At 41.4% G+C, this 24,082-nt stretch overlaps 1 protein-coding gene and 1 pseudogene across 1 annotated transcript; both read right to left on the bottom strand.

The window, feature by feature from the left end:
• Positions 1 to 11,162: 11,162 nt before the first annotated feature.
• On the bottom strand, positions 11,163 to 14,769 carry LOC107784065 (late blight resistance protein R1-A-like; annotated as a pseudogene).
• Positions 14,770 to 16,077: 1,308 nt separating this feature from the next.
• On the bottom strand, positions 16,078 to 19,475 carry LOC107784063 (putative late blight resistance protein homolog R1A-4). Its single transcript, XM_016605124.2, has 2 exons — positions 18,412 to 19,475; positions 16,078 to 17,902 (listed from the first exon to the last, which is right to left on the bottom strand). Exons 1-2 carry the CDS (start codon positions 18,995 to 18,997, stop codon positions 17,856 to 17,858), a joined length of 633 nt encoding a protein of 210 aa, XP_016460610.1. The 5' UTR covers positions 18,998 to 19,475; the 3' UTR covers positions 16,078 to 17,855.
• Between the last annotated feature and the right edge of the window lie 4,607 nt (positions 19,476 to 24,082).

Genomic DNA, 24,082 nt, shown 5'->3' with positions numbered 1-24,082 from the left:
AAGGGTGATGCTGTGCAGTTTTTCTTGCTGTTTTAATTGCTCAATTTGTTTAAGGATTTTCGGATTTAATTTTGTCTTTTTATTATTCTCTCTCTTTATGTTGTATTCCCCCACTGTATGTTCCCTTCCTAGTATTTCCATGTTATTTCTTTATTTATTATTTGTGCCACTAACATGATTATATTGTTTATGTTATATGTGGGTGTCTTGTCCTAGCCTCATCACTACTTTGCCGAGGTTAGCCTCGACACTTACCAGTACATGGGGTCGGTTGTACTGATGCTGCACTCTGCACTTTCTGTGCAGATTTTGATACCGGTTCAGGTTGATCGAGATTTGCTACTGTTCCGCTGTCCGGAGACTCAAGGTAGATCTGTCGGCGTACACAGACCTTGAAGTCCCCGTCTATATTTTATGTCCTACTATTTTCCTTCATTCAGACAGTTATATTTCTTTTAGACTATTACTTGTAGTAAATTCTAGAATGCTCGTGAATTGTGATTCCAGATCCGGGTGGTAGTATTTAATACAATTTTATGATATTTCGCACTTATTATATTTCATCTTAGTTAATTATTGTTATTTACTGAATGTAAATAAGGAATTGGTTTAACGATTTTTTTTAAGTTGGCTTGCCTAGCAAGTGAAATGTTAGGCGCCATCACAGTCCTATCGGTGGTAAATTTCGGGTCGTGACAGTTGGTATCAAAGCACTAGGTTGCCTAGGTCTCACGATTCACGCGCAAGCTTAGTAGAGTCTGGAGGATCGGTACGGAGACGTCTAAGCTTATCTTCCAGAGGCTATGAAGTTTAGGAACAAGTTTCCCTTCTATTCTTCTTTGTCATGCGATTTTGCTTTTTCAATACTGATTGAACTCTTCTACTCTTATTCTCTCGCAGATGGAGAGAACACATACCGCTTCATCAGCTGAGCAGCAGCCAGAGCCTCCAGTGGCAGCTCCTATGCGGGACAGAGGTCGAGGCCGAGGCCGTGCTAGAGGCCGAGGCAGGGGCAGGGCTCAACCTAGAGCCCGAGCAGCAGCCCCAACAGTGGAGCCTCAGATAGAGCTTGACGAGGAGGTTCCAGCCAAGACTATTCCTGTCGAACTAGCTCAGGTTCCGGAGGGGTTCATTGCTACCCCAGTACTTCAGGACGCTTTGGTCCATTTGGTGGGCCTTATAGAGAGTGTGGCCCAGGCTGGTGCATTTCCCATGGCTCCAGCAGACTCTCAGGGTGGAGGAGGAGCCCAGACTCCTACCACTCCCGCTCCGGAGCAGATAGCTCCCAGTATCAGGCTCCAGCAGCTCAATCAGTCGGATTAGTTCATCTGGTTATTGCGACACAGGTCGGAGATGGGCCAGCTATGTCTTCTGAGGCTTTATGGAGATTGGACAGGTTTATCAAGCTCTTTCCTATTCACTTCAGTTGTGCTCCTTCAGAGGATCCCCAGGAGTATCTTGACAGCTGTCACGAGGTTCTACGAAACATGGGTATAGTAGAGACCAATGGGGTCAATTTTGCTGCATTTCAGATGACTGGTTCCGCCAAGAAATGATGGAGAGATTACTTGTTGACCAGACCAGCTGGGTCGCCTGCTCTTACTTGGGACCAATTCTCTCAGCTCTTCATAGAGAAGTTTTTGCCTATCACATTGAGAGAGGAGCGTCGCCGTCAGTTTGAGCATCTCCAGCAGGGCAGTATGATTGTTACTCAGTATGAGACCCGTTTTGTGGATTTGGCCCGTCATGCTATTCTTCTACTTCCCACCGAGAGAGAGAGAGGGTGAGGAGGTTTATTGATGGACTAGCTCAGCCTAGCAGATTGTAGATGGCTAAGGAGACTAGGAGTGAGATTTTTTTTCAGGCGGTTGCTAATGTCGCCAGACGAGTCGAACTGGTTCTTAGTCAGGGAGGTCAGGGGTCTGACAAGAGACCTCCTCATTCCGGTGAGTTCAGCGGTGCCTCGCCTAGAGGCAGGAGTACTTTTGGTAGAGGCCATCCTTCCAGGCCATTTCATTCAGCGCTCCAAGCATCCCACGATGCCTCAAGTGGTCGTGGCCCTCAGATGCATTATTCCGACCAGCTAGCCTACAGTACACCACCAGCTCTTATTAGTGCACCTCCACTCCAGAGTTATCAGGGTAGTTATTCAGGTCGACAGGGTCAGTTTCAGGGTCAGCAGTCACAGCAGTCGAAGTTATGTTATACTTGTGGTGATCCAAGGCACATTGCTAGATTTTGCCCTCGGGCAACAGGCAGCTCACAGCACCAGAGTTCTCGTGTCGTGATTCCGGCATCAGTTGCTGCACCACCTGCTCAGCCAGCCAGAGGCAGGGGTCAGGCAGCCAGAGGCAGGGGCCAAACTGTTAGAGGTGGAGGTCAGGCCATTAGAGGTGGAGACCAGCCAGCTAGAGGCCGCCCTAGGGACGTAGTTCAAGGTGGTGGGCCCCAACCCCAGTTTTATGCTTTCTCAGTCAGGCCTGAGGCTGAGTCATCTGACGCTGCTATCACATGTACTGTTACAGTTTGCAGTAGAGATGCTTCAGTTCTATTTGATCCAGGATCTACTTACTCCTATGTGTCATCCTATTTTGCTTTCTATTTGGTTGTGCCCCGTGATTCTTTAAGTGCTCCTGTGTATGTGTCTACACCAGTGGGAGATGCTATTGTTGTAGATCGTGTTTATCCTTTGTGTGTGGTCACCATTGGGAGTTTTGAGACTCGTGTAGATCTCCTACTTCTCGACATGGTTGATTTTGATGTCATACTGGGTATGGATTGGCTGTCACCTTATCATGCTATATTAGATTGTGACGCCAAGACGATGACCTTAGCCTTGCAGGGGTTGCCTCGATTAGAATGGAGAGGAAATCTTAGCCATTCTGCCAGCAGGGTTATCTTTTATGTGAAGGCTCGGCATATGGTCGAGAAGGGGTGTCTAGCTTACTTGGCTTATGTCTACGATCCTAGTGCGGAGGTTCCCTCCATAGATTTGGTACCGGTTATTTGTGATTTTCCAGAGGTGTTTCCTGCAGACCTGTCGGGGATGCCACCTGACAGGGATATTGATTTCTGCATTGATTTGGCTCCGGGCACTCAGCCTATTTCCATTCCGCCATATCGCATGGCCCCTCCAGAGTTGAAAGAACTGAAGGAGAAGTTGCAAGATTTGCTTGATAAGGGCTTCATTAGACCTAGTGTCTCGCCCTGGGGTACACCTGTGTTGTTTGTGAAGAAGAAAGATGGATCGATGAGGTTGTGTATAGATTATTGGCAGTTGAACAAAGTCACCATCAAGAACAAGTATCCATTGCCGAGGATTGATAATTTATTTGATCAGCTTCAGGGTGCCAAGGTGTTTTCAAAGATTGATTTGAGATATGGCTACCATCAGTTGAGGATTAGGGCATCCAATGTGCCTAAGACAGCTTTTCAGACTCGATATGGTCATTATGAGTTTCTAGTGATGTCATTTGGGCTGACAAATGCCCCAGCAGCATTCATGGATTTGATGAACCAGGTGTTCAAACCCTACTTGGATTCCTTTGTGGTTGTGTTTATTGATGATATCTTGATCTACTTCCATAGTCGAGAGGAGCATGAACAGCACCTTCAAATCGTTCTTCATACACTGAAAGATAGCCAGTTATATGCTAAGTTCTCAAAATGCAAGTTTTGGTTGAGTTCAGTTGCTTTCTTGGGTCATGTTGTATCAGCACAGGGTATTCAGGTGGATCCTAAGAAGATTGAGGCAGTACAGAATGGCCTAGACCCATATCAGCTGCAGAGATCTATAGTTTCCTGGGTTTGGCGGGCTATTACCGTCGATTTGTGGAGGGGTTTTCATCCATAGCAGCCCCGTTGACCAGATTGACCCAGAAGGGTGCCCCATTCAGGTGGTCAGACGAGTGTGAAGCGAGCTTTCAGAAGCTCAAGACATCTTTGACTACGGCACCGGTATTGGTGTTACCCACAGATTCAAGATCTTATACAGTATATTGTGACGCATCTCGTATTGTTCTAGGTGCGGTATTGATGCAGGGTGGCAAGGTTATTGCATATGCTTCACGGCAGCTGAAGGTTCACGAGAAGAATTACCTTGTTCATGATCTAGAGCTGGCAACCATTGTTCACGCGCTGAAGATTTGGAGGCACTACCTTTACAGAGTGCCATGTGAGGTATTCACTGATCATCGGAGCTTGCAGTATTTGTTCAAGCAGAAGGAACTCAATTTGAGGTAGAGGAGGTGGCTGGAGCTATTGAAAGACTATGATATCACCACATTGTATCATCTCAGAAAGGCCAACGTGGTGGCCGACGCCTTGAGTAGAAAGTCAGTCAGTATGAGTAACCTTGCATATATTCCAGTTGGTGAGAGACCGCTTGCATTGGATGTTCAGGCCTTGGCCAACCAGTTCGTGAGGTTAGATGTTTCTAAGTCCAACTGTGTTCTAGCTTGTACAGTCGCTCGGTCTTCTTTGTTTGAGCGCATCAGAGATCGTCACGGTGGTGCCAAGCAGGTTACTGTTGGAGATAACAAAGTTTTGAGGATGCAGGGTCGTATTTGTGTGCCTAATGTGGATGGACTTCGTGAGTTGATCCTTGAGGAGTCCCACAGTTTCTGGTATTCTATTCATCTGGGCGCCACCAAGATGTATCAGGACTTGAGGCAGCATTATTGGTGGAGGCGAATGAAGAAGGACATAGTTGCCTATGTAGCTCGGTGCCTAAATTGCCAGCATGTAAAGTGTGAGCATCAGATAGCTGGTGGTTTACTTCAGAGGTTAGATATTCCTGAGTGGAAGTGGGAGCGTATCACTATGGATTTTGTTGTTGGACTCCCACAGACCCAGAGGAAGTTCGATGCAGTTTGGGTTATTGTGGACAGGCTGACTAAGTCAGCGCATTTCATTCCTGTGATAGTTACCTATTCCTTGGAGCGGTTAGCTGGGATTTATATTCGGGAGATCGTCCATCTTCACGGTGTGCCAGTGTCTATCATTTCTGATCGAGGTACGCAGTTTACCTCGCACTCTTGAAGGGCAGTACCGTGTGAGTTGGGTACGTAGGTTGAGTTGAGCACGGCATTCCATCCTCAGATGGATGAGTAGTCTGAAAGTACTATTCAGATCTTGGAGGATATCCTCCGTGCTCGTGTTATAGACTTCAGAGGATCATGGGATCAATTTTTGTCCCTTGCAGAGTTCGCCTACAACAACAGCTACCGGTCGAGCATTCAAATGGCTCCATATAAGGCGTCATATGGTAGGCAGTGTCGGTCGCCAGTTGGGTGGTTCGAGCTGGGAGAGGCTCAGTTGTTAGGCACAGACTTAGTACATGATGCCTTGGATAAGGTCAAGATTATTCAGGATCAACTTCTCCAGGCAGAAGAGTTATGCCGACCGTAGAGTTCGTGATGTTGCATTCATGGTCGGAGAGAGAGTGTTACTTCGGTTATCACCCATAAAGGGTGTAATGAGGCTCGTAAAAAAGGGCAAGTTGACCCCTAGGTATATCGGACCTTTTGAGATTCTGGAGAGAGTGGGAGAGGTGGCTTACAAGCTTGCGTTGCCACCTAGTTTAGCAGTTGTTCATCCGGTATTCCATATGTCCATGCTTCAAAAAAATCACGGCGATCTGTCCCATGTGTTAGATTTCAGCTTTGTCCAGTTGGACAAGGATTTGACTTACGAGGAGGAGTCGGTGGCAATTCAAGCCCGGCAAGTTTGCCATTTGAGATCAAAGAGTTACCTTTCAGTTTGAGTGCAGTGGAGAGTTCAGCCTATTAAGGCAGCTACTTGGGAGTCCGAGTCCGATATGCGGAGTAGATATCCCCACATTTTCACCAGCCCAGGCACTTTTGTATGTCCGTTCGAGGACGAACGGTTGTTTTAGAGGTGGAGAATGTGATGACCCAAAAAGTCATCTTATGCTTTAGAACTCGAATCTGTGCTCTTAAGCCTTACAAATCTCATTTTTACCCTCCTCGATTTACGTGTGCAATCCGGGCAGGTTTCTGGAAAGCTTTTACGTTGAAAATTGCTGAAAATAAGAATTTATGCCTTAAAAGTTGATTTTAGTTGACTTTGATCAATAGTTTTGGTAAACGGGTCCAGATCCGTGTTTTGACAGTCCCGGTGCATCCGTATCAAATTATGGGACATGGGCGTATGCCCGGAATCGAATTCGGAGGTCCCTAGCTCAAGTTATGAATTTTTTATGAAAATTAAAAGTCTGAAAAATTAATTATTTTTAAGAATTGATTGGTGTTTGGCATTGTTAGTGCCGGATCCGTATTCTGGTTTCGGAGCCCGGTACATGTTCATTATGATATTTAAGACTTGTCCGAGAAATTTGGTGAGAAACGGAGAAAATAGAAATTTTTAAAAGTGTTCTTGAGAATTTCATTTGATTTTGTGCTAAATTCGTAGTTCTATGTGTTATATTGGCGATTTGATTGTGCGAGCAAGTTCGTATGATATTTTTAGACTTGTGTGCATGTTTGGTTTGGAGCCCCGAGGGCTCGAGTGAGTTTCGGATAGGCCACGGGATATTTTGGACTTTGGAAATCTGGTATTTTGCTGCAGCAGGTGTTCTAGCATGTCCTTCTTCGCGTTCGCGAAGAGTAAATTGGGCTGCTGAAGATTTATTCTTCGTGAACGCCAAGGATTGGTCGCGAATGCGAAGCGATGGGGGCGTCACACTTCACGAATGCGACAAACCCATCACGTACGCGTAGTGTTAGGCATTGGGGAGGGGGAGTCAACCGTTCCTTCATCGCGAACGCGAGCTGGGTCTCGCGAACGCGAAGGCCAGGGGGAGTAACCATTGCAAACGCAGGCTGGGTCTCATGAACACATAGGCTCGGCAGCCAGTGCCCTTCGCGAATGCGACAGTGCTCTCGCGAACGCGATGAACACTGTCGCCCAGTACTTAACAGAATCCAAAAACGGGATTTTAGCCAAAAATTCATTTTCTCAAAATCCAAACAGTGAAAGGCGATTTTGCAAGAGCCATTTCTTCTCCAAATTGTTGGTAAGTGATTCTAAACCATTTTCTTTCAATTACCCATTACATTTCTTGAATTTTCAACCAAAACTCAAGAGTTTTCATGGTAGAATTAGGGGTTAGGGTAGAAACTAGGAATTTCGGGAATTTGAGAATTTCGACCCCAATTTGAGGTCGGATTCCAAAACTAATTATATATTCGGGTTTGGGGATGAATGGGTAAAAGGATTTTGGTCCGAACCTCGAGTTTTGACCAAGCAGGCCCAGGGTCGATTTTTTGACTTTTTGGAGAAAAATTTGGGAAATTTAATTTAAGAAAATAATTGATTCCTTTAGCAATATTTGATATTATTGAGTCATGTTTGAATAGATACGAGTGGTTTGGAGGTGAAATCCAAAGGAAAAGCTGTGATTGAGAATTAAGTGCCCTTCGGAGCAAGGTAAGTGGCATGTCTAACTTTGGCTTGAGGGAATAGGTATTGTGTGATTATTTGCTACGTGTTTTGTTGTTGAATACGATGTATAATTGAGATGACGAGCATCTATGCATTGTAGTCGAGTCGTAGCATGCGAGTGAAATTCCATTCTTGCAAATTTGTAGTCTTAAATCATGTTATCCATACTTATTATTGTTGTTGAAATGTTGGGAGACTCCTATCCGGTTCCACCAAGGTTGATAAAATTGTGAATATTGATTCGAGGTTGAGATGTTAAATTGTGAAAGTAATCATTGATGAAATATTGATTTCTTTGTGAAACCTCTCTCTATCCGTTGTTATTGATTCTGTGAATTGTGAGGAAGAGTGTAAAGCACGAAGGGTAATATCGTGCATGATTTATTTATATTGTGAGGAAGAGTGTAAAGTACGAAGGGTGATGTCGTGCATGAATTATTTATATTGTGAGGAAGAGAGTAAAAGCACGAAGGGTGATGTCGTGCAGTCTTATTTATATTGTGAGGAAGAGAGCAAAAACACGAAGGGTGATGACGTGCAGTCTTATTTATTATTTGGTGAGGTTAAGAGTAAAAGCACGAAGGGTGATGCCGTGCAGTTTTTCTTGTTGTTTTAATTGCTCAATTCGTTTAAGGATTTTCGGATTTAATTCTGTCTTTTCATTTTTCTCTCTCTTTATGTTGTATTCCCCCACTTTATGTTTCTTTCCCATTATTTCCATGTTATTTCTTTATTTACTGTTGGTGCCACTAGCAGGATTATATTGTTCATATTATATGTAGGTGTCTTGTCCTAACCTCGTCACTACTTCGCCAAGGTTAGCCTCGACACTTACCAGTACATGGGGTCGGTTGTACTGATGCTGCACTCTGCACTTTCTGTGCAGATTTTGATACCGGCTCAGGATGATCGAGATGTGCTACTAGTCCGCTGTCCGGAGACTAAAGGTAGATCTGTCGGCGTACACAGACCTTGAACTCCCCGTCTATATTTTATGTCCTACTGTTTTCCTTCATTCAGACAGTTATATATATCTTTAAGACTATTACTTGTAGCAAATTCTAGAATGCTCGTGAATTCTAACTCCAGATCCGGGTGGTAGTAATTAATATAGTTTTATGATATTCCGCACTTATTATATTTCATCTTAGTTAATTATTGTTATTTACCGAATGGAAATAAGGAATTGGTTTAACGATTTTTTTTAAGTTGGCTTGCCTAGCAAGTGAAATGTTAGGCGGCATCACGGTCCCGTCGGTGGGAAATTTCGGGTCGTGACACTTTCTCATCCGCTAGTTCTGCTACCATAACTTTTACTTGCTGCTCTAAGGTGCACTTTTCTTCCTCTAAAACCTCCATCTCAAGTTGAAGCCCCTCGAACTGTTCTTTCTAGTTATCCGCCTCAGTGTGATAATTATTCATCAACTGCTCTGTGTGGACGATCCTTTTCATCGTTTCCGTTCCGATGAGATTGATCTACGCAATAAAAAGAGGAATGTGATACCAGTAAAAGATAAATCACGTAAAATAAAAACACAAGGTTTGTACCTTTAAAGACGAATGCACAATATCATTCATCCACGTTAGAAAGCTGTGATTTTCCAGTTTTGACTTCTCAACTAGGCCAATCAGTGGTTTCAGCCATACATCAGCTTGGCCAGATTTCTTCAAAAGATTACCATCTTCAGGAATTCCGATGGTAACTTGTTTCATTGCCCTACTATTACTGGAGGAACCAACTTCAACATGGGAAGTTGTAACAGTAGGGGCAGTCAAGGAAGTCAACATAACCACGGGTAGAATAGTGGCAGCAGTAGCAGGAATGGGTAACTGAGGTTCAATCGGACCAGAGGCATGAAAAGTGGCAAGAGGCGTTTCCTCATATATAAAGCAAAAGCTTTCTTCATCAAACTCACGAAAAATGAGTTGTTAGGTAGAGTCACGGGGTGCAGTAGGCGTCTCTTCATCAGATGTCACTAAAGTAGCATCTTCAGGCTCGGACATAGGAACATAACTAGGAGGGGGAGTAGCTTCGTCATCTGAAATGACTCGTCTCCTAGCCCGTGTCTTACGAACCAACGAGCCTTCATCCCATTCTTCTTCATCCTCAGAGTTCTGTGGTCTATCAGCTTTTCTTTTTGACGAAGAACTCAAGATTATCTCTTGAGCCTTTGATAGAGAGAGCCTCGAAGCAGTGATTGAAGCAACACTCACACCTCGAATGGGAAACCCTAACAAAGAAATGGGTTAATAAGTTCCAAAATAAACATGGAAGTAAGGAAGAAAGTGAAAGAGAAAGTTACCATGAGTCTTAACTTTCCATCCAAATCTGTTTGAAAGGTATTTCCAGGACCTTTATTCCATAGGAGCAACAGTTAACAATTTCTCTACCCAACCACGGAGATCAGGAATCTCCTCAACAGTTCCCATGGTTGCTAAAAAAGAAAAGTAAAACAGTTACGAGATTACAAGTTCTTCACAAAAAAAGAAGAGAAATAAAAGATTGAAAGAAAGACTTACGTGCAAAGTTCCACTTCTCAGGGAAGGGCATGTTCTCTTCACCTACTAACCCACTTGTAGGAGCAGCAACAAATCAGGCATACCAGCCATGATCTTTGTCGTCTTCAGATCTAACCAAAACCCTCTTACTCCTCGCCACGAGAGTAAAAATCCCATGACGAAATAATTTGGGAGAGTAAAGATGAATCATATGGTAAAAGGTGAAGGGTAAAAAAGCCAAAATTGACAAGTATCTAAGGCATGCCATAACCCTCCATACAATAGGACCAATCTGTCCTAAACACACATCGAAGAAACGATAAAACTCAATGATAACTGGATTAATAGGTGGCTTAAAACCTAATGTGAAAAGATACGTATACACAAAAGAAAAACCAGCTTTAAAGGAAGTGATCCTTTGATTTTCATGGGGGCCAGAATCGGGAAGTCAAATTTCCAATAGCAATCTCTCCGCACAATAGAAACTAAACCCTCAATAATCTAGGAAGGGTAAACATCAACACGATTATGAGAAGTCATGAAAGTGATCTGATTTTTAATTAATTCTCTATCAGTGACAAAGGAAAGTTCAGCGGGAATAATCTCGTCGACAGTAGGTTCACGAAGCGGTTCACTAGAATCCCTACTTCTAGCGAAAGATCTATGTGAAGAAGAAGCCCTAGTTCTAGAAGATGATGGAGGAGTAGTACTGGGTTGAGAAGGAGAACCACGTACAGACACTGACCCTAAACTACGTAACCTACCACCTCTCCTACTCCTGATAGGAGCGGAAGAAGGGGGAAGTTCATCTACTATGACGACTTTTCAAGGATCAAGATTTGAAGAAGACATAGTTATATGGGGAAGTAGTACGTAATGAAGAACAAGAGTAAGTTGTGAGTAAAGAACACTGAAGAAAGTTTTTCGTAAAAGCAAAGGCAAAGGATGTATTTATATGCAGAAGCAACCGTCATGTAAAGAGGGTAAAGATGTAAACGTCATTATGAAAACAGTCACTTCGTGACTGATGCAGCCACAAAAAAGCCCTAAAACCCGCTGAAGAGTTGCAGAACCAATCGATGACTGCCAAGTGTCGCATGCATTAAATGATAGTGACATACGACGCATTGGTTCAGAGGAAGATGCAATGGTATGTGAGAAACGGCGGCAAAAAATTCCCGCCATAAATGTGATCCACTTTCCAAATATTCAATTGCTGAATAATTGACAAGTGGGGGGACTATCTGTATTGGTAAAAATAAATGTTACATGTGGAGTTAATTATGTGGTTGACATGGCAAGGCACGTGGATCACTAGAAAAGCGACAGCTGGAGAGGAGCACTAAAAGAGACACGAGTCGCAGTAGATACGAACAAATCACCCACGAGGTGAAAAGAAATGGTTGCTCGAATCTCTTTAAATTATATGAAGAGGCACTGGTGGAATGAACCAAGACAGTAAAAAGGGCAGATTCATGGATCTTCAATTAATAAGCGTGGATGATTACAAATGTTACAGAATCTTCACTAACAGTTACGATTATTAATTATAACGTTTCATTAATGTCATTAATGCTCATAATGACTCGGTCTTAAAAGGGAAAAGACATTGTACTTGAAGACCTCTATATAAGGGAAAGAAATGTCATTTGTATAGACATATTCTGATTATTATTGGAATATAATTACTTTCTTGTGCTTTCTATTAATTACTTTGTCATTTCTTATTCTAATTTCCTTTCTTATTTCTGAGAGAACATTGAATTTCTTGATTATCAGTAACCCGAGTACTTCTAAAAATAGGCTTTGACTGAGATTCTAATTCTTTGGTTAAACATCAACCAGAGCACATGTAAACATCTTTCATCGGGATCATTTGTGACAAATGATTTTACATCTTTAGCAACATTTCCCCAAACTTCTATTGTCCTTTTACATTTGGACACAAGCCCAGCAACCGCGACAATAGTTAGTGGTAACCCTTTGACATTTGTCTACAATTTACTCCCCAATGATCTCAAACTCATATGACAATGCTTCATTTGTAAACGCTGCACTTTTAAAAAGGTTCCGACTCTCATATGGATTCAAGAAATCCATCTTCAAAGAAAGATTCTTTGTACCAGCAGAACAAACTACTTCAGCATTACGAGTCGTCAACAATATTCGACTCCCATTGTTTTGAATTGGAAAGCATAGTCTAATATCATCCCATGCTTCACTCTTCCACATGTCATCCAATACAATTAAGTACCTCTTACCCTTTAAACTCTTTTGTAGCATGTTTGCTAGCTCTGCCTCACCTTCCATGTAAAATGAATCACCCTTTGTAGAATGCACAAGGCTCAGCAAGATCTCGTTTACATTGTGTTGTTGCGAAATAGTAGCCCATTCACGAACATCGAAATGAAGTCGAATGGATGCATCATTGTAAACTTCTCTTGCTAGAGTTGTTTTGCCAATGCCCCCATCCCGACAATCGGGATGACCTTGGATTCACTAGTGAAGCCTTTAGTCAGATCTTCTAGCAATTTTTTTCTTTGATCATCACGTCCCACCATATTCATGTTCTCCACATTCGGAGTATGTTTTCCTAAACTTGAGTCTTGAACCAAAGATTCCTCGGATACTTGTTTTAGGCTATCATAGAGCCTCTCATCTGCCATTTCTTTCTGCATTTCATCATCTGCCATTACAGAATCTATTAGTCGCAGTTGAATTGTGTGTTCAATAGCATTTGCAACTTCTTTTATCTGTATCTCCAAGTCTGTCATTTCTCCAGAAACATTGCCTTTCTCAAAAATTTTGAGAAAAACTTCAAGGGAACTAATTTTGTCATGAAGACCGCTAAATTCTTCTCTTAGAGATTGCATTAGCGAATTGGATGTCAAGACCGATTCCATTGTTCTCATAAGAGAAGCAACACTAGCATAAGCCATATCTACTGTTTTCCAATTATGACCTGAAAGCTGCAAGTTCCACGAAGTCAATGCTTCTGATTAATCGAACGTCATACCTTTCAGTCACGCTCTTGTATTAGTTGTATTGTATAAAAAGATTAGATAATAAGAAATCCCAATACACCCAATGCTAGATAGCTGCCAAAAAGCTGTTGATGCATTCGAGTAATTAAACGTTTCACAATTAGGAAACTTAATTTATTGTTATAACCTGGATTTTCCAACTTTTTCAGATATTCCCCCTCATATGTTTTATATATCTATACGTTTGAGGGTGAATAGTTGTATCTTTTATTTTTTCGATGAAAGATTCGGTTTCCACACTTCCCTTCCAGTGTGACTCGAACTCAGGACCTAACGGTCGATGGAGGTACTTTTACCAACTGAGCAAGCCTCACTTGTCATCCAAACACAAGATTCATATTCAATATGCTCAAGGAAGAAGCAAATACAACACTACTATACACACACACATAGATACATATGCTTAGTGAAGATAAAGTGCTCATGATGTATTAAACAACAACAACATAGCTAATATATTTCAACAAATGGGATCTGGAGAGGGTAGTATGTACACAGTCCATACCTCTACTTTATGAAGGTAGAGAGACTGTTTCTGGAAGACCCTCGGTTCAATACAGAAAAATCCCAGCAATTATGAAAACAAACTACGGAAAACGAAATTGTAACAACAGCCAGAAAAAATAAAAACAAAGCACGAAAAACATCATGTAATAATATCGATCTAAAAATAGCGAACACGAGGATAACACTAGTACTATCGCTAGGATCAATGATGTATTTTAGTTAGGATTTATTTTGTTTCAGAATTTGAACTGCAAATCAGTATTGTCAAAGGCGCGCTTAAGCCCTGAAGCGAGGCTCAAAACATGTTGAGTGTTTCGCCTTGCTTTGTGGGCGCTTTAGTATCACATCAAGGCTTTATGACATATTTTTCCTTGCCAACGAGTGTAATCCTGAAAATGCGATATTAAACAATTGATATCTTGCTTTGTCGCAAAAAAAATCAATTTCTTTATTCATATATTTGTTATTCATGCTTATAATTATTAGTCTTCAACTACATATACATATTTTTACTTTTTTTCAGTTGCGCCTTTTTTCATTAAAGATCACGCTTTATTTGGGCTTTGTGCTTAAAGCCCCAATGGACCTTAGAGCGTTTTTGCGCTTTTCGCCTTTGATAACACTACTGCAAATGTTGAAGAATTATTTTTTAAGTGCTCTTTCCAATAGCCTATAAAAGAAACAAATACATTGACAAATGAAAACCATAAAAAAAGTTTCAAACCTCAAATCCCTAGTTTCTCCGCTTTTTATTACTAGTTAAGATCTTGATAAAACTTTTTGCATCTCTCTTTAAGAATTCTGCATTTTCCAAAATTTTAATCAGCCACAACAAGTGTTCTCTTTTGCTCTTAAGTTTTAATCAAATGAAGAGTAATTAAGGGCAACTAACCTTTCAATGGCAGATTAGCAATACAGGAGTGTTGGGAAATGGAAACCAGCTGCAAAATCACTGCAACAGAATACATTTGAGAAAAATAGAATTAATAAAAACACAAATATGAGTATCCACAAACAAATGGGTAAAGCACAGAACATTTGGTACATAACCAAGATTAAAATCAAGAGGAAAATGGCTTACCTCTGACCGGCTGAAATGGTATTTATAATCTAGGTATGTGATAACTCTTTTTCATATATATATATATATAAAAATGATAATGTAACTTTAAATTTTTTATTCTAATCCTAATGACATGATTATATAGCCATAGCATAAATCGTTTAAGTAAAAAATGTGTATACCATATTTCAGATTACAAGTTTCAAAAGTTTTTTTTGTTTAAGTAAAAAATGCTAGCATAAATCGTGAATTATAAGTCAAGAAGATATAATATGATAAAGGGTGGGAAATCTCGAAAACAATCTCTGGAATAGAATAAAAATTTCTCTGTCCTTTTTTTCGTGGTGAGATATCAACTGGCCCACCAAAAAGCTTTCTATTCTTAGTTCTCGAATTCGATTCTTTTGATTAAATGCGTAAGAATCTGAATTATCTTACCATACAATTAGTGATTCTCTTTAAACGTCTTTACTTTATAGGTGACTCATGACACATGACAACAAATAAAACTGAGTCTGGTACCCCTAAATATTTGCCCCCTGGAGTGTCGTCTTAACCAAGAAATGAAAGTGTGTGAAACCTTAAAATGTGTCTCAAATCCTCATTTTCTCACATGTGCGCAGCACTGTATAATATATCAAAACCATCTTAGGAAGGGTATAGCAACTTTAATTTGATAATAATGATGTCCCAGTAAGCTTTTGAAGAGGGATTGCGCATGTCACCTTAGACGAATCCCACATCGGAATGGGAGAGCAAAATGAAGAGCTTTATAAGGCACAACAGAAGTCCATATGGTACGCGCGCTTTTGGGCTCGACAATGACATAGCCCAAGGGATAAAATATGTGAGGTTTATTAGGCCAAAGCGGACAACACGTATCATGAGTTTGGGTCGTGTCCTCCAAAGCTCAAGTATATATGAAGAAATTAAACTTCCGTGTTCAAAATTTTCATCCTCTTCAAATAAGTATAGCATATTTCAGATAACAAGTTTCTAAAGCTTTTTTTTGTTTTGGTAAAAAATTCTAGCATAAATCGCGACTGAAAGATGTTGGGAAAAATAATAATTCCGCCCAAAAATATATCCACGGAAAATAATAATAACACAAGAGAGTAACAACGACACCAACTCTTTTAACAAGGTAAATACAATACCCGAGCGGAGCAATATTATCACTATAATATTACAACTTAGTAGTGTCAAGAGACTACTATAATTTTGAAAGAAATAATACTCTTTATTTAAAATAGCTCACTACAATATTACTGACACTCATTATTTATCTCACAGACTACAATATGTGGATTACTCTCTCTAACTTCAATTGCTTCTCTTTGTTTTGGTGCGTTTTCAAATGAGGAGAAGCTCTTCTATTTATAGCAAGAAATACTTGGCCTAATAGTGGATATGATGTCATGTCAAATGTTATAAAAACTTGATCCACAAATTTGTTATAGTGGATATGATGTCAAATGTCATGAAAACTTGGTCCACAAATTTGTTATAGTAGATATGATGTTATGGAAAATGTCATGAAAATTTGGTCCACAAATTTGTTATAGTAGATATGGTATTATGGAAAATGTCATGAAAACTTGGCCCCTGCTTGAAAAGAAGCCAAATTAATGGCCATATTACACATGGGATGGACCCATCAAATCTTCCCCTTAATTTTGATTTTTCTTCTTCATTCCAAGTCTTTATCTCAATCTCTGAAAATCTTCAAGTTTGAGAGGTTTTGTAAAAATATTCACTTGATCACGAGACTTCACATATTTGATATTTACCTCCTTCTTGGCAATGCATTCTCTGATGAAGTAACACTTTGTATCTATATGCTTGCTTCGATCATGATACACTGAATCCTTGGCAAGTGCCTGTGCGGATTTGTTGTCAATACAAATCTCTATAGCTTAAATTTTGGCAAACTGAGCTCCTTCAATAATCTTCTCAGTCAAATAGCATGACATGTATAGATGTTGCTGCTATATATTCAGCCTCACAAGTCGAGATAGTAACAATGGATTGTTTCTTTGAACTCCAAGAAATAACAGAATCACCCAAGAAAAACACAAAATCAGTTATGTTTTTTCTATCATCAATATCTCCCACAGAATCACTATCACAAAATCTCATAAGCTTGAAATCACTAGAAGAAGAATAAAATAATCCAAAGTCAATTGTACCTTTTAGGTAACGAAGAATTCTTCTAGTGACTTTCAAATGAGTGGAGGTAGGAGCTTCTATGAAGCGGCTTGCTACTTCAAGTGCAAAGGTACCATGCAGGAAAACAAAGGTGGGACATGGCGATCTAACGGATGAGGGGCAAATATGATCCTAAAGTATAATTGTAAGGATAAATATGTCAAGAAAGTATAACGGATGGCAAATGTAACCATTTTTTAAGAGTAGAGGGGTAAATATGATCCTAAAGTATAACAAAGGGCAAATGTAACCCGTTTTAATGTGAAGGGGGTAAATATAAACCTAATGTATAACTGTAAGGATATTTTTGATAAAAAATTTAAACGGAGGGTAAATAAAGCCTATTTATGATAGTAGATGGGCAAATCAGACCCTTATCCGTAACTATAATTGAAACTTCGCGCCATGGTAAACTCATGCCTAGTGAGGCAAAATGTTTATATATGTTACATCTCAACTAGGATTTATTTCTGATTCACGAAGTGAGCTGCAAATCTTGATGTATAATTTCATAATACTCTTCGAAAAGAACGATATACATTTACATATAAAAAACATAACGATGAACTAGCATCAACAATCTATAACAGTCTCAAATTATTAATCTATTATTTCCCTTTTCTCATTACATGTTACTGTTACCATCTCGATATAACTTGTTCGATCTTCATCTTATGCATTTTCCAAAAGTTTTGGTCTGTCCAAATTTTAGAATTTTAGTTGTGCTCGGGTGTTCAACAGAATCTACAAGTGCTCTTGTTCTTTTAAGTTTATAAAATAACAAGACGAGAAACTAAAATTTAAATGGCTGATCAGCAAAACAGAGGTTAGTCTGTGTCTGTGATCCTTACCCGTTCATTGAAAACAACAATAACAACAACAAATTCAGTATAATCCCACAAGTGTAGTCTGAAGACGATATGTGTACACATACTTTACCCCTACCTTGAGGGTAGAGGCTGTTTCTAACATCCGTTCATTGAGAACAAATAAAAATAAAGATACCGATTAGTGTAGAATTGTTATGGAGCTCATCATATCCATGATCATCGTCGTCGTCATCATCATCATCAATATGGACAATCATCAAGTTCATAAGATTCATAACCAAAAGCATCTGAATGAAGTCACAAAAGTAATATATATTAGGGTCTTTTCTTTATACAACCCAAAACTAGAACTCTCACATTATAAATTTCTATGCATGGAAGCCTCAAATCTTCAAAGTAAACTACATCACCTACAACTACTCAAAATAAGGGCATTCAAGACCATTTTATTTTTAATTATTAGACTAATTTAATTATCATATTGATCTAGAAGAAAATACCTATTTTGACCACAACAATTTGATAATTATTTTAATTAACTATTTAGCAAAATTTATATTCCCGTGAAACGTCCAATCAGGTTCATTTGGTGATTTATGACTTGCGAGTATGGTTGAAAAAGATCCCGTGAGGTTTAGGAGTGATTTGGAACACCTAGTTCATAACTAGAGGTTCGTCTGATACTGCGACTTGAAGCGAAGCAAGCAAAAGCACTACAATTGAACTGAGTATAATTGCATAACATAACCTTGTGGAAATGATAAATAAAGTGTAACCTTGATAAATTTATACTTACATCGAAGGTATGTATTGGAGGTACGAACATCCACAGGTTTGTTTCCAATGTCTTCTTGTTCGTGTTGAATTCGTGCAGCAAAAGCCTCGAGTTCAAGCTTACAGCCTTGCAACTCAATTAGTTGTAGTGAGAGGATATCTGCAAACTCAATAGGTATCTCGTCCAACTCAGTACAATCTCTAATCACGAGGCGCTCAAGAACAGGAAAATTGTCAGCCGGGGCTTTCCAGTACTTAAGATGATTACCCTCAATTAGCAACAGCTTCAACCGAGTAAATCCCCCTTCTGTTGGTTGCCATTCTTCGCCACGACAAGCACTTAACATCAGCTTCAGCACCTCAAGGGTAGGCAGCTCACCTATGATGTTCAAGTCCTCCCACATTAGACCAGTTCGGAGCAACTTTAACTTCTTGAGCATTGGTGGAAAAGCTTTTGCACTTGGAATGGTCACTGTTGAATAGTGCCAACTTTCGACACATAAACTCAATGTTTCAAGTTGATGTAGATGGACAAGATTTTCCAAAAGTCTAGATTCTTTAGAACTTTCATAGTCATCTATATTTCCATAGATTAAATTTTTTGACATTCCGAATCCCTGAAATAACCTCCTTCGTGCAACTACTTGGAGACAAGCCAGAAATAGTTTGTATGTTTGAAAAAACCAAGTACCTCTCTTCTTCGTCAAAAGCTACACTTGGAGGATTTGGAAAATAAAAACTAAACACTTTGAGATGCCTTAATTGCATTAGTTCCCAAATTTGCTCAGGAAAAATAGTAGATGATGAATCAACAATGAATGTTTGTAGATTCCATAACCTGCAAATTTCTGGAGGCATGATAAAACTCCCGCTCAAGACTAGGTACCTCAACCAAATGAGGGATAGTATCTGTGGAGGGAAATTATTAAGAGATACGCGACTCAAGTCCAAGATTCTTAGAAAATTGAAATAAATAAGCTTTGATTCGAGAGTGAAAATTGGAAGATGACTAATAGAAGAGAAAATAGAACGAGTTTGTTTCAAGAGATTCTTGTCGTCATCATCTGATTGCCCCCTTTTCAAATTATGATGTCCAGGGTTAAGAAGGGCCCTATAAGAAACACGGTCAATAACATCATTTTCCCATCGCTTACTGGGCTGAATTGTGTGGCCGCGAAGATAACATTTTGTAGGAACGTGGTTTGGCTCATTACCATATACAATGTCATTCATGACTAAAACATTTTGGCTTTGAGCTAACTCTCTCAAGCACAGCTCATATATTAGATCATGAACCTTACATCTTTTAATATTTGTTTCAGCCAAATTTTTCCTGCTGACGAGAACTAGACATCTGTCGACGAGAACTAGACACATAAAGAAGCAGAAATGGGGGAAACGGGGCTATAACTCCCGAAACAATCGGCTGGGTCGTTACATCCTCCCCCTCTTAAACAACCGTTCGTCCTCGAACGGGTCTAAAAACATACCTGGAGTCTTGAATAAGCGTGGATATCTTCTCCGCATATCCCGCTCGGTCTCCTAGGTGGCCTTCTCCACCGGCTTCCCTTTCCACTGCACCTTCACTGAAGCTATGTCCTTTGACCTCAACCTTCGAACCTGTCGATCCAAAATAGCCACCGGCTCCACATCATAAGTCATATCACCCTCCAACTGAACCGTGCTGAAATCCAAAACATGAGACGGATCTCCAATATACTTCCAGAGTATGGAAACATGAAATACTAGGTGCACGCTCGACAAGCTGGGTGGCAAGGCAAGCTTTTAAGCCACCTCCCCTATCCTCTAAAGCACCTCAAAAGGCCCAATGAACCGGGGGATCAACTTGCCCCTCTTCCCAAACCTCATAACACCCTTCATGGGTGATACCTTCACCAAAACCTTCTCCCCAACCATAAAAGATACATCACGAACCTTTTTATCCGCATAGCTCTTCTGCCTAGACTGCGTCATGCGAAGCCGCTCCTGAATCAATTTCACCTTATTTAATGCATCCTGGACCAAGTGTGTACCCAAGATCCTAGCCTCACCCGGCTCAAACCATCCAACCGGAGATCTACACCTCCTCCCATATAAAGCCTCGTACGGAGCCATCTGAATACTCGACTGATAACTATTGTTATATGCAAACTCCGTGAGTGGCAGGAACTGGTCCCATGAACCCCCAAAGTCAATGACACAAGCGCGCAACATGTCCTCCAATATCTGAATAGTGCGCTCGGACTGCCCGTCCATCTGAGGGTGAAAAGTTATGCTCAACTCAACCTGAGTACCCAACTCTCGCTACACAGCCCTCCAAAACTGCGATGCAAACTGAGTGCCTCTATTTGAAATGATGGAAACTGGGACACCATGCAGGCGAACAATATCTCGGATGTAAATCTCAGCCAACCGCTCTGAAGTGTAAGTAGTACCAACTGGAATGAAGTGCGCGGACTTGGTCAGCCAATCCACAATCACCCAAATAGCATCGAACTTCCTCGAAGTCCGTGGGAGCCCAACTACGAAGTCCATGGTGATCCGCTCCCACTTCCACTCTGGGATCTCTAATCTCTGAATCAAGCCATCCAGTCTCTGATGTTCATACTTAACCTGATGACAGTTGAGACACCGAGCTACAAACCAAACAATATCCTTATTCATCTGCCTCCACCAATAGTGCTGTCTCAAATCCTGATACATCTTCGTGGCACCCGGATGGATGAAATACCGCGAGTTGTGGGCCTCCTCAAGAATCAACTCCCGAAGCCCATCTACATTAGGCACACATATCCGGCCCTGTATTCTCAACACGCCGTCATCATCAATAGTCACATCCCTAGCATCACCTCTCAGAACCCTGTCCTGAAGAATGAGTAAGTGGGGGTCATCATACTGACGCTCCATGATACGGTCATAAAGAGAAGACCTGGAGACCACGCAAGCCAACACCTGACTCGTCTCCGAAATATCCAATCTCACAAGCTGGCCCGCTAAGGCCTGAACATCCAATGCCAAAGTTCTCTCTGCTGCTGGAAGATATGCTAAACTCCCCAAACTCTCCACCCAGCGACTCAAAACATCGGCCACCACATTGGCCTTCCCCGGATGGCGCAAAATAGTGATATCATAGTCCTTAAGAAGCTCCAACCATCTCTGTTGATGCAAATTAAGATCCTTCTGCTTAAACAAATGCTGCAAACTCCGGTGATCAGTATAGATCTCACAATGAACCCCATACAAATAATGGCGCCAAATCTTCAAGGCGTGAACAATGGCTGCTAACTCAAGATCATGGACAGGATAGTTCTTCTCATGGGTCTTCAACTGGCACGAGGCATAGGCAATCACCCTACCTTCCTGCATCAGAACACATCCAATGCCTAACCTCGAGGCATCATAATACACGGTGTAAGAACCTGAAGCTGATGGCAGAACTAACACTGGAGCTGTGGTCAAAGCAGTCTTGAGCTTCTGAAAGCTCTCCTCCCACTCGTCCGACCACCTGAATGGAGCACCCTTTTGGGTCAATTTGGTCAAGGGCGATGCAATAGAAGAAAATCCCTCTACAAAGCGATGGTAATAACTCACCAAACAAAGAAAACTTCTAATTTTCGTGGCTGAGGACGGTCTAGGCCAATTCTGCACCGCCTCTATCTTCTTTGGATCCACCTGAATACCCTCACTGGACACCACGTGCCCCAAGAATACTATTGAACCGAGCCAAAACTCACACTTGGAGAACTTTGCATAAAGCTTCTCTTCCCTCAATCTCTGTAATGCAATCCTCAAATGCTTAGCGTGCTCCTCCTGGCTACGAGAGTACACCGGGATGTCATCAATGAATACAACAACGAATGAGTCCAAATAGGGTTGGAATACACTGTTCATCAAATGCATGAACGCTGCTGGGGCATTGGTCAGCCCAAAAGACATCACTAAGAACTCATAATGGCCATATCGGGTCCTGAAAGTTGTCTTAAGAATATCCGAATCTTCAGCTGGTGATAACCGGAACTCAAATCAATCTTGGAGAACACCCTCGCTCCCTGAAGCTGGTCAAATAAATCATCATTACGAGGCAAAGGATACTTATTCTTGACTGTGACCTTGTTCAACTGCCTGTAATCAATGCACATCCTCATGGAACCATCCTTCTTCTTTACAAATAGAACCAGTGCACACTAGGCCGAATAAACCCCTTATTAAGGAGTTCCTGAAGCTGCTCCTTCAACCACACCGGTCCCATACGATATGGTGGAATAGAAATGGGCTGATTGCCCGGCACCAAATCAATACCAAAGTCAATATCCCTGTCAGGCGGCATGCCCAGCAGGTCTGCAAGAACCACATCCAGAAAATCACGTACCACCAAAACATAATCAATGGTAGTAATCTCTGCACTAACATCCCTCACAAAAGCCAAATAAGACATGCAACCCTTCTCAACCATACGCTGAGCCTTCAAATATGAAATCACCCTACTTGGTACATAATCTACAGAACCGCTTCACTCAACCCTCGAAAATCCCGGCATAGTCATTATCACGGTCTTAGCGTGACAATCTAGAACAGCATGGCATGGAGATAATTAATCCATACCCAATATAACATCGAAGTCAACCATACTGAGCAGCAAAAGGTCCACTTAGGTCTCCATACCCCCAATAGTCACCACACATGACCGATATACGCGGTCCACAACAATAGTATCGACCACAGGAGTAGATATATGAATAGATGAAACTAAAGACTCACGAGGCATATCCAAAAAATGGGTGAAATACGAGGAAACATATGAATACGTGGAACCAAGGTCAAATAATACAAAGGCATCTCTATAACAAACTGAGACACTAACTGTAATCACAGCATCCGAAGCAATAGCATCTGGTCTAGCAAGGAGGGCATAGAAACGGGCCTGGCCACCCCCTAATCTGCCTCCTCCTCTAGGGCGACCCCTAGATGACCGGCCTCCACCCCGAGCTGACTGGGCGGGTGGTGAAGTAACTGGTGCTGAAGTCAAAGGCTGACTCCTTTGTTGAGATAGACCTCCATGACGACGAGGATACTGCCTCCACATATGCCCAAACTCCCCACACTCAAAAAAACTCCCTGGTGCTGGTGGCGGGAACTGAATGGAACCCCTAGCATCGGGATAACTGGTAGAAGAACCTGGTATAGAGGAGCCTTGAACTGGTGGAGCACGGGATGAACTCTGAGCTGGAAGGGCCCCGAGTGATGAGTGGCCCTGATGAGAACTATTAGAACCATGGCCAGATGATGCACCACGGTGAAATGGTCGAGCTGACTGAGCCTGTCTGAAATGACGACCTCTACCGTGCTGGAACTGACCCCCAAAAGGAGCACCACTGAATCCACCATGACCACGAGGCCTCTTGGCCTCCCTCTCAATCCTCTCCTGACCGCGAACCATCTCAATTTGTCGAGAAATGTCGACAACCTCATCAAAAGTAACACCAAACACCCTTTCTCTGGTGATAAGCAACAGAAGCTGAAAATCGAGGCCATCTATAAACCTCTTGATCCTCTCTCGGTCTGTGGGAAACAACCAGATAGCATGACGGGCCAACTCGGAGAACCGCATCTCATATTGTGTCACAGACATATCACCCTGACGAAGCTGCTCAAACTGTCTACGCAGCTCCTCTCTGCGGGACTGAGGCACGAAC

The sequence above is a fragment of the Nicotiana tabacum genome, chromosome 21 (assembly GCF_000715075.1).
Source record: "Nicotiana tabacum cultivar K326 chromosome 21, ASM71507v2, whole genome shotgun sequence".
NCBI lineage: Eukaryota > Viridiplantae > Streptophyta > Magnoliopsida > Solanales > Solanaceae > Nicotiana > Nicotiana tabacum.
The sequence above is the reverse complement of the archived record's forward strand: the minus strand, read 5'-3'. Positions and strand labels throughout refer to the sequence as shown.